We start from the raw sequence: 15592 nt of genomic DNA, 5'->3' as shown, positions 1-15592 counted from the left end.
TCATGCCAATGAGGCACAAATAATCTTGCTGTTAAAACCCGGGAAAATAGCTGACAAGGCAGACTCATTCAGACCGATTTCCCTGCTGAATGTAGAAGTAAAGATACTGGCAAGAATACTGGCAGACAGACTGGCCGGTATATTGCCTGAGTTGATCGGCCAGGAACAGGTGGGATTTGTACAAAATAGACAAATAGTTAAAAATATGAGAAAATTGTTACTAGCCATAGCGCACTGCCAACAGCGGGAAACACCAGCTATGGCGGTTAGCTTAGATGCCGAAAAGGCTTTTGATAAAGTAAATTGGCAATATATGTTTGGGGTGTTGGGCCACATGGGATTCCGAGGTTGGTTCCTACAGGCGATCAAGACACTGTATACAGATCCCAAAGCATTAATAAGTATCAATGGAGTGAATACAGAAGTGTTTCCAGTGAGCAGAGGTACCAGACAGGGGTGCCCTCTCTCCCCATTACTTTTTATACTAACAATAGAGCCTATTATCCAGACTATCCAGAGGGGAAGAGAGGTGGAAGGGATAGAAGTGGGTGGAGAGCTGGTAAAGGTGCTGGCATTTGCGGACGACCTTCTGGTGGTAATGCAAAATCCTAGAAGCTCCATGCCGAATTTATTTTCTATAATAGAAGATTTTGGGGTGCTATCAGGTTTTACCCTTAATGTTCAGAAAACACAGGTGCTCGATATAATGGGAGAAAATAAAACATCTTGGAAAAACCAATTCCCCCTAACATGGGAGGGGGACTCTCTTAAGTATTTAGGAGTCAGAATACCAAGAGATCTTTCCAAGCTGTATGAAGTTAATGTAACAAAATTAATGACAGACACAAGAGCAGCATTACACACCTGGTCTACATATCCAATATCATTATTAGGCCGGATAGCGCTATTTAATATGATCATTATACCTAGATGGTTATATACTTTTCAGGTCTTACCATTATATTTAAAAAGCAAAGATGAAAAAAAGTTGAATCGAATTACACAAGCTTTTTTATGGAAGGGCAAAAAACCAAGAGCCCCTATAGCTATATTACAGACTCCGGCAGAATACGGGGGTCTGGGTTTAATTAGTTTGAGGCACATAACGGTAGCAGGAGGGATGAGACATATTACAGATTGGTACAGAGACATGCAGCACTACACAGCAACAACGATGGAGTTAAAACTGATGGGGGACACTCATTTTAGTCATATGTTACATTCAGGAACAGGAGTTCACCCAGAGGTTCTTGAAATGACAGGAATTATGCCCACCGCGCGAGCAGTGTGGCGCTGGGTGTGCAGGTTGCATCAGTTTAAACACACAGTCACACCTTTTCTGGCGCTTTGTGGGAACCCTTCATTTCCACCAGGAAACCTGTATCCTAGATTTGTAGTGTGGAAAACTAAAGGGATCACTTATCTGTATCATGTACTGACTGTAGAAGGGAAGCTTAAACCATTTCCAGAATTGCAGAAGGAATTCTCCTTGCCGGACACAGACATATTTCATTATTACCAACTGCGGCACTATGTGAAAAGTTTGGAATGGGAGAATTTAACGGAGGACGTCCAAGAAGAGTTAGCAGATGCCTTTTCACTCTCTGCACAACAGAAGGTGCCACTATCCTTCCACCACAGGCACATCAGAGATACAGCATCAGAAATACAATATAATGTTATAGCCCAAGCATGGAATATGGACTTGGGTCTAACACTGCCTGAAGAAATATACAGAACGCACATTTTAAGCATGAGAAGGTCAATGTGGGCCCAGTCGCACTGGGAATTACAATATAAAGTGGTACTGCGCTGGTATATCCCGCCCAGAAGAGCTTTCCATATGGGAATATCGCCAGATGGCGCCTGCCCTAAGTGCGGGGGGGAAGGTGCAACTTTAGGACACATGTTTTGGACATGCCCACATATCCAACGTTTTTGGACACAAGTTACACAACAAGTGAGCAGATGGTGGGCGACAAGTTGGAAACTGGACGCCGAACTGTTGTTTGGCCGACCGGCTTTGGGAAAACCAACACCAAAAGGTTTGAGAGACTTTGCTGTGCGGACTACTGTTATGGCAAAAAAGGTTATCCTCATAAAGTGGCTATCTGCAGAGGAACCAAATGTCCAACAATGGCGAACACAAATGATCACACTATTGCGCCTGGAGAGAGTTGGAGTGGGAGATATATCATCATCAGCAGGACAGAAATTTAAAACACGGTGGGCTCCGTTTTGGATGACTTTGTCCCCGGCGGCAAGAAGCCGCCTGTTGAACATTTGAACATTTATAGATATTAACAGTGACAATCAGGCCTGTGGCAACCTTGAACTGGAAATAATGGGGAGAGGGGAGGGGAGGGAGAGGAGGGGGGAGGGAGGGGGGGGGCAAGGGAGGGGAGGGGGGGAAAAAGGGGGAAAAAGAATAAGATGTTCCAGTTGTGGGAGTTCTGTTTATGTATAACACAGTGATAACTTAATGGAAGATAAAACGGAAATGTTATGATTGTTTGGAAAGTTGAACATCAATAAAAATGATTGAACTATATTAAAAAGCAGCAGTCCTAGCACAGACCCCTGAGGAACCCCACTAACTACCCTTCTCCATTGTGAATACTGCCCATTTAACCCCACTCTCTGTTTCCTATCCTTCAACCAGTTTTTAATCCACAATAGGACATTTCCTCCTATCCCATGACCCTCCAATTTCCTCTGTAGCCTTTCATGAGGTACCTTGTCAAACGCCTTTTGAAAATCCAGATACACAATATCAACCGGCTCCCCTTTGTCCACATGTTTGTTTACTCCTTCAAAGAATTGAAGTAAATTGGTCAGGCAAGATTTCCCCACACAAAAGCCATGCTGACTTGGTCTCAGTAATCCATGTCCTTGGATTCCTAGCATTCTGTTTGCGTTTTGTTTGCTGCCACACACTGGGCAGAAGATTTCAGCATATTTTCCATGATGAGACCTAGAGCCAGATGCACTAACTCCACGGAAAGAGCCGATCCCTTAGCGAATCGCTAAAAAAAAGGGGCATGCATGAAGGAAATCGCATGCAAATGAGCTGCTCGCTGTTAGCTCATTTGCATGCAATTTCCTTCCTAAGGAGGGGAAGCCAGTCGGCCAGCTGAGCATGCGCAGAGCAGACAAGCGTTATGCTGGCTGCTCTGCGCATGACAAAGATGGCTTCATACACGTCCTTCACTCAAAAAAAAAAAAAGGGACGTCCCTGACAAGCACTTGGACATTTTTTTTCTTCTTCAGATTTTGTGATGAGCGTCCTCTTGGACGTGTTTTTCTTACGTGCCCGAAATGACCACGCCAGAGAGAATCGGGGATCGGGACGTGCGAGGACGTCCCTTTTGATTATGCCCCTCCAGGTCTCTCTCAGCCAATCACAGCGTGTTTAGCTGTCACTGGTGTCAGCTAAACGCGCTGTGATTGGCTGAGAGAAACCTGGAGGGGCATAATCGAAATGAACGTCCAAATAGTTTTGATTTGGGCGTCCTCGCACGTCCCGATCCCCGATTTTCAGCGGTGGTCATTTCGGGCACGTAAGAAAAACATGTCCAAGAGAAGGACGCCCATCACAAAATCTGAAGGGAAAAACATCCAAGTGCTCGTCAGGGACGTCCTTTTTTTTTTTTTTTTTTTGAGTGAAGGACGTCCAAGAGTTAGGCACTTGAAAGGACATCCATGATGAGCACTTGGACGTTTTTTTTCTTCCGATTTTTACGATGGGCGTCCTCCTCTGCTTGGGTCCCGCGCAGCCCCAATGAGAGGTGCAGACCTCCCGTTAGGTTTTCCACGGTGCATGGGGTCGGAAAATGGCTTTGCAGCTGCCTTGCATGCGCATTATAATACTAATTAGCTCATTATAATAACCTGCAGATCATTTGCCTTTCAATTTCGTTAGCTGCTACCGTGATAGGAAAATGGCTCGGAGAACCCTTTTGTGCATGTCTTGTTTTACTACTTGCTCACTAGACTGGCTAGAATTGGTTTAAAAACCACGTTGCTGGCTCGTTAAGTTTAGTGCATCTGTCCCCTAGATCTTTTTCTTGGGTGTCGATTCCTAAGGTGGAACCTTACATCAGGTAACTGGTTTGGATTATTTTTTCCCCAATGTGCATTACTTTGCATTTGTCCACATTAACTTTCATATGCCATTTGAATACCCAGTTTTCCAGTTTCACAAAGTCTACCTGCGATGTTTTTCAGCATGCATGTGTTTTAACAGCTTTGCATAGGAGCCAACTTTTCAAAATGATTGGGGGTGCTGAACATTTTTTTTTACAAGTGGTGCATTCCCCCCCTCTCCCCCTCCCCCCTCCATTCATATCCAGCAATTCTCCTCTCTCCCCTGCCCTCTCCTCCATTCATATCCAGCGAATTCTCGTCTCTCCCCTGCCCTCTCCTCCATTCATATCCAGCGAATTCTCTCTCCTCCAAGGGGGGCCCGGCGCCGGGGTCAGGCTGCCGGCGCTGCAGTCCCTGGTCTCACCTGCCCGCCTCCTCGGCTCCGGGTCCCCCGCATTCGAAGTGGCAGTCACAGATCGCCTCCCTTCGGGCCTTCCCTCCCTGTGTCCCGCCCTCTTGGAAACCGGAAGTTACATCAGACGAGGGCGGGACACAGGGAGGGAAGGCCAGAAGAGAGGTGATCTGTGACTGCTGCTTTGAATGCAGGGGGCCCGGAGCCGAGGAGGCAGGCAGGTGAGACCGCGGACTGGAGCGCGGGGGGGGGGGGGGCAGAGGCAGGGCGGCCTTGCCCCGGGCTCAACTTTGTCTCTTGGCAGCCCTGGAGAAGGGAAGGCTGAAGACGAACCTGCTCGCCTTTCACTGCTGCCGGGACCGAGGTAAGATGAGTTTTAAATTCTGGGCGGCAGGAAGGCGAGGACGGAGGACTGTTGAGGGAGAAGAGGGCAGGCAGGTTGGGCTGGTTGGGGTTGGAAGCGGAACCAACGGCGGGTTAAAATATTGGGGGTGCTCTAGCACCCACAGCACCCAGCTTTGAAAAGTTTTGTGCTATCTGTAAATGTATTATGTACCCTTCTCCACCACCGCCAACTCCAGGCTCCGCCCTTTCTGCCTCGCCTCACTCTATGCTTGGAATAAACTTCCTGAGCCCATTCGCCAAGCCCCCTCCCTGCCCATCTTCAAATCCTTGCTCAAAGCCCACCTCTTCAATGTAGCCTTCGGCACCTAACCTTTATACCTCTATTCAGGAAATCTAGACTGCCCCAATTTGACTGCCCTATTTGACTGCCTGTACATTTGTCCTTTAGATTGTAAGCTCCTTGAGCAGGGACTGTCCTTCTCTGTTAAACTGTACAGCGCTGCGTAACCCTAGTAGCGCTTTTAGAAATGTTAAGTAGTAGTAGTAGTATTACATTTGTACCCCGCGCATATCACATCACATCAATCATCAATCCCATTTAAAGATCATTTATAAATATGTTAAATAGCACCAGTCCTAGTACAGATCCCTGGGAAAACTCCACTATTCACCCTCTTCTACTGAGAGAAATGGCCATTTAGCCCTATCCTCTTTTTTTTAGCTATCAACCAATTCCTAATCCACAACAGAACATTGCCTCCTATCCCATGGCTTTTTAATTTCCTCTTATGAAGGACTTTGTCAAACACTTTCTCCATAGGCGTAGACTGGGGGGGGCGAGGGGGGGCAATGCCCCCCCAAACGACGATGACGTGGACTGGTGCTAGAATGGAAAAAAAAAAAAAAAACAAGCAGGCACGCGCTCGTCTCCGTCCGCTTCGCTGCTTCCCTGCCCTCTCTGTCTGCGTCCCACCCAAAAGGAAATGACATCAGAGGAAGGCGGGACGCAGACAGAGAGGGCAGGGAAGCAGCGAAGCAGACGGAGACGAGCGTGTCTATCTACCTCCTCTCTTCCTACCCTCCGGCGCAGGCAGCACTAATCTTCTCTAAGCCTTTCTTGTTCCTGGCAGCGGTAGCGACGTACACGCTGCCTTCAGCTCTGCCCCGAAGCCTTCTCTTCAAGTTCCTGTTCCCGCATAGGTGGGAACAGGAACTTGAAGAGAAGGCTTCCGGGGCAGATCGAAGGCAGCGTGTATACGTCGCTACCGCTGCCAGGAGCACAGAAAGGTTGAAGAAGACTGCTGCCTGCGCCGGAGGGAGGGAGGGAGAGAGGGGGTAAACGGAGTCACGATCCTGGACCTCGCGGGGGCGGGGGGGGGGGCAGCAGAGGGAAGATGAATGGGACTGGGAGGGTGGAGAGCAGAGGGAAGGAGTAAGAGATGGATGGGACTGGGAGGGGTGGGAAGCAGAGGGAAGGAGCAGGAGATGGATGGGACTGGGAGGGTGGGAAGCAGTGGGAAGGAGCAGGAGATGGATGGGACTGGGAGGGGTGGGAAGCAGAGGGAAGGAGCAGGAGATGGATGGGACTGGGAGGGTGGGAAGCAGTGGGAAGGAGCAGGAGATGGATGGGACTGGGAGGGGTGGGTGGGGAGCAGAGGGAAGGACCAGGAATTGGATTGGACTGGGAAAGGAGGTGAGCAGAGGGAAGGAACAGAAGATGGATGGGACTGCGAGGGGTGGGGAGCAGAGGGATGGACCAGGAGATGGATGGGATTTGGAGAGGTCAGGCACAGCAGAGGGAAGGAGCAAGAGATGGATGGGACGGAGGGATGGTGAGCAGAGGGAAGGAGCAAGAGATGGATGGGACTGGGAGGGGTGGGTGGGGAGCAGAGGGAAGGACCAGGAATTGGATTGGACTGGGAAAGGAGGTGAGCAGAGGGAAGGAGCAGGAGATGGATGGGACTGGGAGGGGTGGGGAGCAGCGGGAAGGAGCAAGAGATGGTTGGGACTGGGAGGGGTGGGGAGCAGAGGGAAGGAGCAAGAGATGGATGGGACTGCGAGGGGTGGGGAGCAGAGGGATGGACCAGGAGATGGGATTGGGAGAGGTCAGGCACAGCAGAGGGAAGGAGCAGAAGATGGATGGGACGGAGGGATGGTGAGCAGAGGGAAGGAACAGAAGATGGATGGGACTGGGAGGGGTGGGGAGCAGAGGGAAGGAGCAAGAGATGGATGGGACTGGGAGGGTGGGGAGCAGAGGGAAGCCTACTGGAAAGAAGACACTGCATAAAACAGAAGACACTGGGATCAAAGCGAATAGAAAAACTAAATGATCAGACAACAAAGGTAAATAAAGTTTATTTTATTCATAATTTATTAATTGAAATGTGTCAGCTTTTTGAAATGTGCATCTGTGATATTTTGCCTGTAAATTTCATTTCCTTCCTCCATATTAGCATATTCATTTGCATATGTATATATGCAAATGATATGCTAATATGCTCCGCCCATTCTTTGCCCCCCCAAATGAAACAGTCAAACTACGCCTATGGCTTTCTCAAAATCTAGATATACTACATCAACCATCTTTATCCACATGTTTATTCATGCATTCAAAGAAATGAAGCAAATTGTCGAAGCATAACTTCCCTTGGCTTGGCTGAATCCATGTTGACTGTGCTCCATTAAACCATGTTTGTCTATGTGTTCCATAATTTCATTCTTTATAATAGTTTCCACTATTTTACCCAGCACTGATGTCATACTTGCCGGTCTGTAATTTCCTTGATCACCCCTGGAAACCTTTTAAAAAAAATTGGTGTCACATGGCCACTTTCCAATCTTCAGGTACTGTGGATGATTTTAATGACAGGTTACAGATCACTAACAGCAGAACAGCAATTTCATGTTCTTTCAGTACTCTGGGTATATATCACCTGGTCCAGCTAATTTGCTAATCATTTTTTTTATTATTTGATGATTTAGCTCAGCATATCTTCCAGGATCACACAGATTTCTTTCACTTCCTCTGCATTGTCACCCTTGAAAACTATTTCTGGTACAGGTAGATCTCTTACATCATCTTCAATAAAGACTGAAGCAAAGAATTAATTTAGTCTCTCTACTATGGTCTTTGACCTCCCTGAGTGCTTCTTTTGCTCCTTGGTGATCTTGTGGTCCCATGGATTCCTTCACAGGCTTTCTTCTGATATACCTAAAAGTTATTACTATGAATTTTTGCCTCTGTGGCAAGTTTCTCTTTATATTCTCTTCTCTTTTAGCCTTCTTTATCAATGCTTTGCATCTAACTTGCCAGTGCTTGTTTGCTTCTAGTTTTCTTCATTGAGATCCTTTTTCTATTTTTTGAAAGATGTTCTTTAGGCTTTAATTGCCTCTTTCACTTCTCCTTTTAACCATGCTGGCTGTCATTTGCTCTTTTTTCCACAGCTTTATTAATATGTGGAATACATCTGGTCTGGGTTTCCAAGATAGTATTTTTCAATATTGCCCATGCCTTATTTAAAGTTCTAACCTTAGCGGCTGATCCTTTTTAGCCCTTTTTTTTAAACCATTTTTCTAATCTTATTGTAGTTGCCCTTTTGAAAATTAAATGCTGCTACAGTAGATTTCCTTAGTGACTTCACTCCAGTTAACAAGTCAAATTTGATAATATTATGATCACCGTTTCCCAGTACACCCAACACCATTACTTCTCATACTAAGTCCTGCATCACTCTAAGGACTAGATCTAAAATTGCTTCTCCTCTTGTCAGTTCCTGGACCAGTTGCTCCAAGAAGCAGTCATTTATTACATCTAGGAATTTTACCTCCCTAGCGCTTCTTGATGTGATATTTATCCAATCAATATTGGGGTAATTAAAATCAACTATTCTCACAGCAAAATTCTACTCAATGAAACCATGTATTGGAGGTGTAAAGTCACTTCTATTCATGAAAATATGTGGAGAAAAAAAAAAAGACTTCAGAAACCGTGGATATAACTCTTTAAAGGAAAAACCTTTCAAGCTTTAGAGAACTCCTCTTCAATCACTAGTCTTCACAAAAAAAAAACTCCACTCTTCTCATTCATGAAATACGTGCACATACACCTTCCACAATACTATATGGTGGAGGCCTGTTAAACGCCATACATCTGGTGAAATAAACATTAATTCATCACTTAACTTGGATAGTCATGATGCCACTGGTCCGAATTATTTTCCACAGCATACGGTAACTATAAAGCCCAACAGGAGAACCCTGTTTCGCCACTATCAGGCTGTTTCAAGAGCTAGACACGGCATCGAAAAACGCCATCCAAAGCTTCTCCCATTCACTACACAAACTGCCTCTTCTTGGCCCTTAAAAATGCATCTGTTTAGTCTTACTTTCATAGAAACATAGAAAAATGAATGTAGATAAAGGCCAATCTGTACCATCTACTATCCCTTACTCTCCTTTAGAGATCTTATGTAATTGTCCCAAGCTTTCTTGAATTTAGATAGTTTTCTTCTCCACCACCTTCATTAGCAGACTGTTCCATTAATTCACCACCCTTTCTGTGAAGAAGTATTTCCTCAGGTTACTTCTGAATCTATCCCCTTTCACCATCATCCTATGCCCCCTCATTCCAGAGCTTCCTCTCACTTGAAAGAGACTCGCCTTCTGTGAGTTTGTGCCACGTAGTTATTAAACACCTGTATCATATCTCCCTTTTCCCACCTTTCTTCCAGAGTATATTTAGATCTTTAAGTCTGTCCCCATATGCTTTATGATCAAGACCATTGACCATTTTAGTAGCCACTCTCTGGATCGACTCTATCCTGTTTATATCTTTTTGAAGATGCGGTCTTCAGAATTGTGCGCAATATTCTAAATGAGATCTCCCCAGTGTCTTATACAGGGGCATCATCACCTCCTTTTTCCTGCTGGCCATCTCTCTTCCTATGCATCCAAGCATCTTCTAGCTTTTCTACCTGTTTGGCCACCTTAAGATTATCACATACGATCACACTCATGTCCCTCCATGAGAAACAGGTCAGCTGCTCTCCAGCACAGCATAGATTTGTACTATATTATTTATATGTGCCTCTGTGATGTTCTAGCATTTCTAACTGCTTTTATATGTGCTATCTCTAATCTCTTCTGTCCTATTTGACTATGGAGTTCCATTTCCATTTATCTTTTATAATTTGTAAACCACTTTGTAATACATAAAGGTGATATAGAAAGTACCAAATGAACTGTTAACTATTAAGTTCCACATAGCATCTTATCAGCTCTTCATTGAGCAGGGACTGTCTTTCTTCTATGTTTGTGCAGCGCTGCGTATGCCTTGTAGCGCTATAGAAATGCTAAATAGTAGTAGTAGTAGTAGTCTTCATGGACAATGTACTTGCAGAACATTGTGCACAGTGCTGAAGTGGAGAAAAACCCATCCAGCTTTTTGTTTGTTTTGCCCCTAACAAGAGTGGAGGCTGCCATTGGCAAATGGAGATTCCACTTCCTTCACTTGTGCCCAGTCTGGGCTAACTCTTGAGGGTCACAGCTCATAATATCAGAAATATATTTATGTCATTAGCCCACTTGAGCTTGGTCTCCATAGAAGAGAGCTGCAGGGCTGAAACATGGACTTCTGTCTATACATTCACACCACTTTATTGCCTAGATTAGGATTCCTAATGCAACAGTAGATATGGCCAGCAGTCCTCCACCCCCTAGATAAATGGTCCTGGAGTCACCCCAACCAGTCAAGTTTTCAGGATAGCCACAATTAATATTCATGAGAGATATTTGCATGCACTGCCTCTACTGCATACAAATCTCTCTCATAGTAACATAGTAGATGATGGCAGAAAAAGACCTGCACGGTCCATCCAGTCTGCCCAATAAGATAAACATATGTGTAAACCTTACCTTGATTTGTACCTGCCTTATTCAGGGCACAGACCGTACAAGTCTGCACAGCAGTACTTCCCGCCTCCCAACCACCAGTCCTGCCTCCCATCACCGGCTCTGGCACAGACCGTATAAGTCTGCCCTCCACTATCCTCGCCTCAAAACCACCAACCCCTCTTCCCCCCACCTGCTCCGCCACCCAATTTCGGCTAAGCTTCTGAGGATCCATTCCTTCTGCACAGGATTCCTTTATGCATATCCCACGCATGTTTGAATTCCGTTACCATTTTCATCTCCACCACCTCCCACAGGAGGGCATTCCAAGCATCCACCACCCTCTCCGTGAAAAAATACTTCCTGAATCTTTCCTGAGGCTGCCCCCCTTCAACCTCATTTCATGTCCTCTCGTTCTACCGCCTTCCCATCTCCAGAAAAGATTTGTTTGCGGATTAATACCTTTCAAATATTTGAACGTCTGTATCATATCGCCCCTGTTCCTCCTTTCCTCCAGGGTATACATGTTCAGGTCAGCAAGTCTCTCCTCATACGTCTTGGAACGCAAATCCCGTACCATTCTCGTAGCTTTTCTTTGCACCGCTTCCATTTTTTTAACATCCTTCGCAAGGTGCGGCCTCCAAAACTGAACACAATACTCCAGGTGGGGCCTGACCAACGACTTGTACAGGGGCATCAACACTTCCTTTCTTCTGCTGATCACACCTCTCTCTATACAGCCTAGCAACCTTCTCGCTGCAGCCACTGCCTTGTCACACTATTTTGTTGCCTTCAGATCCTCGGATACTATCACACCAAGATCCCTCTCCCCCTCAGTACCTATCAGACTCTCACCGCCTAACACATACGTCTTTCTTGGGTTTCTACTCCCTAAGTGCATCACTTTGCATTTCTTCGCATTGAATTTTAATTGCCAAACCTTAGACCATTCTTCTAGCTTTCTCAGATCCTTTTTCATGCTTTCCACTCCCTCCCGGGTGTCCACTCTGTTGCAAATCTTAGTATCATCCACAAATAGGCAAACTTTACCTTCTAACCCTACGGCAATGTCACTCACAAATATATTGAACAGAATCGGCTCCAGCACCGATCCCTGAGGCACTCCACTACTCTCCTTTCCCTCCGAGCGAACTCCATTTACCACCACCCTCTGTCGTCTGTCCGTCAACCAGTTCCTAATCCAGTTCACCACTTTGGGACCTACCTTCAGCCCATCGAGTTTATTTAAGAGCCTCCTGTGGGGAACCGTGTCAAAAGCTTTGCTAAAATCTAAGTAGATTACTTCTATAGCACGTCGATGATTTAATTCTCCAGTTACCCAATCAAAGAATTCAATGAGATTCGTTTGGCACGATTTTTCTCTGGTAAAACCATGCTGTCTCGGATCTTGCAACTTATTGGCTTCCAGGAAATTCACTATCCTTTCCTTCAGCATGGCTTCCATTACTTTTCCAATAACCAAAGTGAGGCTTACCGGCCTGTAGTTTCCAGCTTCTTCATTGTGGATATCCTGAAAACCTGACTGGCTGGGTTGCCTCCAGGACCAGATTTGGGAACCACTGCCCTAGATCTTTTACTTTCAGTTCAAGGCTGCCATCTATTTAAAAAGAAAATGGTAAATATGGCTTTTGTCACCTAAAATTAGAGCTCTCTGCCAGTTGCAACACAAGTTCTTCTTTCCCCCTCCTATTCCCCTATTTTGCATTGAAGGTACCTTGTAGCTAGGGAGGCCTGTGAGTGAGGATTTTAGTCCTGCTTGTCCTCTGAGAAAACAAAACTACTTACCTGTAGCAGGTATTCTCTGAGAACTGCAGAACATAAATCTTCCCAATGCAATTCCTTGGGGAGGTGGGTGGATTTCTCTGTTTGTACCCAGAAGGTTCTGCAGTGGACCCAGAAGGTTCTGCAGGCAGGAAAGGATTTGCATGCATATTGAACCTGCTGAGAAGCTTCCAAAAAGTGTAGCTGGAGTAGTGCTTCCCACGCCAGGCTCTGTCGGTGATGTCACCCATGAGTGAAGATTTATGTCCTGCTGTCCTCAGAAAACCTACTATAAATAAGTAACCTCATTTTACTCTTACTTGGTATTATCTAGGGCTCCCAAGCTTTCTTGTTTGGTATCTGTTTCTAGTGGACTAAGGTGGAATGTGCAGGGACTTGTAAATTCCTTTTCTTTGTTCTTGTTTAATGTTCTCTTTTCTTTTTATTTCAGCTTTTGCTGGATTGGTATTAAAAACGTAAATTAAAAATGTTTTTTTCTGGAAACTTTAAAGGGAACATTTTCAGAAGTTTAGTTGGGACATATGCACATACAATAAGGAATTTTGCACAGAAATAAACCATGTCTGCACATTGAATTTTCAGCATCTTTAAACCATGTTCATTGGCTTATTATATGAGTATTTTTTGATCCACACCAAAAAATAGGCATTCCATATATTCTTACCACACAAAAACATCTGTTGGTTAAATTCAGCAATTCATCTCATGGTACCTTATGCCAGGCCATCCTAAACATAAACTACAACTCCAATAATATATGCAGGACAATTTTCGAAGTGATGTATGTGAGTAAAAAGCATTTTACCTGTATGATTCATCTGTCTAAAAATTAACTACACTTTGGGGCTCATTTTCAAAGCACTTAGACTTAACAAAATTCCAACTATGGAACTTTGTAAGTCTAGGTGCTTTGAAAATACGCCTCCACCTGTGGGTTAAAATTATGCGGGTAGTTCTACAACCTACATTCCCAGGGCAATGTTAGGGAATAAGGATCACAACAGTAAAGTCTACAGGTAAAAGAGCACTTGGGCCTTTGCAGTTATGTTGGCAGTGTGAAAATTGCCCCATTCCCCTGGATTCTATATAGTGCACCTAGAGATCTGTGCCGAAATCGGTGCTGATTCTGTAACAATACACGTAACTTAACAAGCTAATGAGCTCTGATAGCAGCACTTAACAAGCAATAATGAACATTAATTGGCACTGATTAGAATTTATGTGCACAACTTGCTAAGCGTATTCTGTAATGATGTGCGCCAAACTTCTGAAACATGCAGGCAAAAGGGGTGGGGTGTGGTTATGGGCGGGGAAATGGGCATTTCATGGGCGTTCCAAAATTTACATGCCTAGTTATTGAATATGGCCTAGTACATCTATATCTATGAGCAGAGATTGACACCAAGGTTTTGTTGGTGTAAATTGATGTATGTAGATTTAGGCACTGAAATATGAAGTGTATTATAGAATACACTTAATTGGAACTATAACATAAAATAAGATTTTATTTACCACTTATACCAACTAAAGTGGCTCAAGATGGTTTACAAATGTAAAGTGCTAATATACAATATTAATCAATATAATCATAAAATACAAGTTAAAAACAAACAATTGCTAAAAAAATCAATAAATTAGAATCAAAACTTCATAAAGTATTAATTACAAAACCAAAACATCCAAGGCATCAAACAAAAAACTTATTAAAAAGCCATACACACTGTAGAACAGAAGCAGCTAGCACAGGCTGTTGATGTGAAGTGCAGATACATTTACTCTAAGGTAGGCATGAAAACTGTTTGGGATATCAAAGAAGTGTTGTATACATGAGCTACTGGAGCCAGATAGGTCTGTTCTTCAACTTTGATGCCTGAAGAAATGACCTATGTGTACTGAAAAGCATGTGTACAGTATTACCTCTTTTTAATTCTTACATTGTTCCAAATAAAGGCATTGCAACCTCTAAAGAATCCAATTAGAGTATGTTATGTTCTTAGTTCAAGAAAATTATTGCTTTGAGATGTTTCCTTGGAGGACAAGCAAGCTAGCAAGTCTTCACAACTGGGTGATGTACTGTGACTGAGCCGATGTGATAAGAAAACTTTGTAAAAACCTTTAAGAAGCTCCACCTCACGTGTGTCTGACTTCTGCCTCATGTTGTCGTATGGGACCTCCTCTTTTTTTCATTTGCAGAGCTGGCAAAATATACCTGCTTTTCTTTCTCCCATCTGAGGATTTTTTGCAAAACTGTACTTGGCACACATGGATATCTTCTCCCTTCCCCTTCCTTTGGCAGCCCTAGTTAGGACTTTCAGCCATTTTAAAAATGTATCTGTATTTTTGCACCACTACCTTCTGTTACCCCCATTTTTCAGCAGTCCTTTTCAATTTTTTCTTATTTTTCTGTTGAAGGCAGCCTAAAGTTAGGGAGTCTAGCTGTGAGGACTTGTATCCTGCTTGTTCTTTGAGAAAACAAAATTACTTACCTTAGCATGTGCCAGCAGAATACAAGTCTTCACATACTCTCCCACCTCTTCTAGGTGTTATCGCTTTATTGATGGCCTTCTGCAATCACACAAGGCAGGAAGTCAAGGCACGTGCACTGTGGTCCCTTTAAAGGCTTCTAGAAAGTTTTGTAAGCGTATCCGCATGGGCTCCATCAGATGATGTTTAATTTTGAGGACATGTATCCTTCTATCCAGTCAGAATACCTGCTACAGGTAAGTTTACTTGGTTTTGTTTTCTAGGATTGACATGTATGTGGAAGGAACGTCTGAGCTGATGATGCTGATCATAGCCTACCCCTTTCTTCAACCCGCTGAGCAGGAAAAGCAGCTCAATTTGATCATACGGAGAGCCACTACCCAGTACTTCCCAGTCTACGAGAAGGTCTGGCACTACAAAAAAGCCTACCATAATTATTTCACCCCATTGAAAGACAAGGAACAGATGCTTATTTTAGATCGGGGTTCTGAAATCAGTCTTTGTGCTACACCCAGCCAGTCTGGTTTTCCGGATATCCATGTGATAGATTTAACATTCACTTCTTCATCTCAT

General features: G+C 44.3%; 1 protein-coding gene across 4 annotated transcripts in view; it reads left to right on the top strand.

Moving 5' to 3' along the window:
• The window catches only part of LOC115467196 (glutathione S-transferase 3-like), an 87256-nt gene that overhangs the window by 49811 nt on the left and 21853 nt on the right, over positions 1–15592 (top strand). For all 4 annotated transcript variants that reach the window (XM_030198953.1, XM_030198954.1, XM_030198955.1 and 1 more), the window contains one exon: positions 15283–15424. In XM_030198953.1, coding sequence (XP_030054813.1) covers positions 15283–15424 — 142 coding nt within the window. The remainder of the gene's footprint in view (positions 1–15282; positions 15425–15592) is intronic.

The sequence above is a fragment of the Microcaecilia unicolor genome, chromosome 3, assembly GCF_901765095.1.
Source record: "Microcaecilia unicolor chromosome 3, aMicUni1.1, whole genome shotgun sequence".
Lineage (NCBI taxonomy): Eukaryota > Metazoa > Chordata > Amphibia > Gymnophiona > Siphonopidae > Microcaecilia > Microcaecilia unicolor.
The sequence above is the reverse complement of the archived record's forward strand: the minus strand, read 5'-3'. Positions and strand labels throughout refer to the sequence as shown.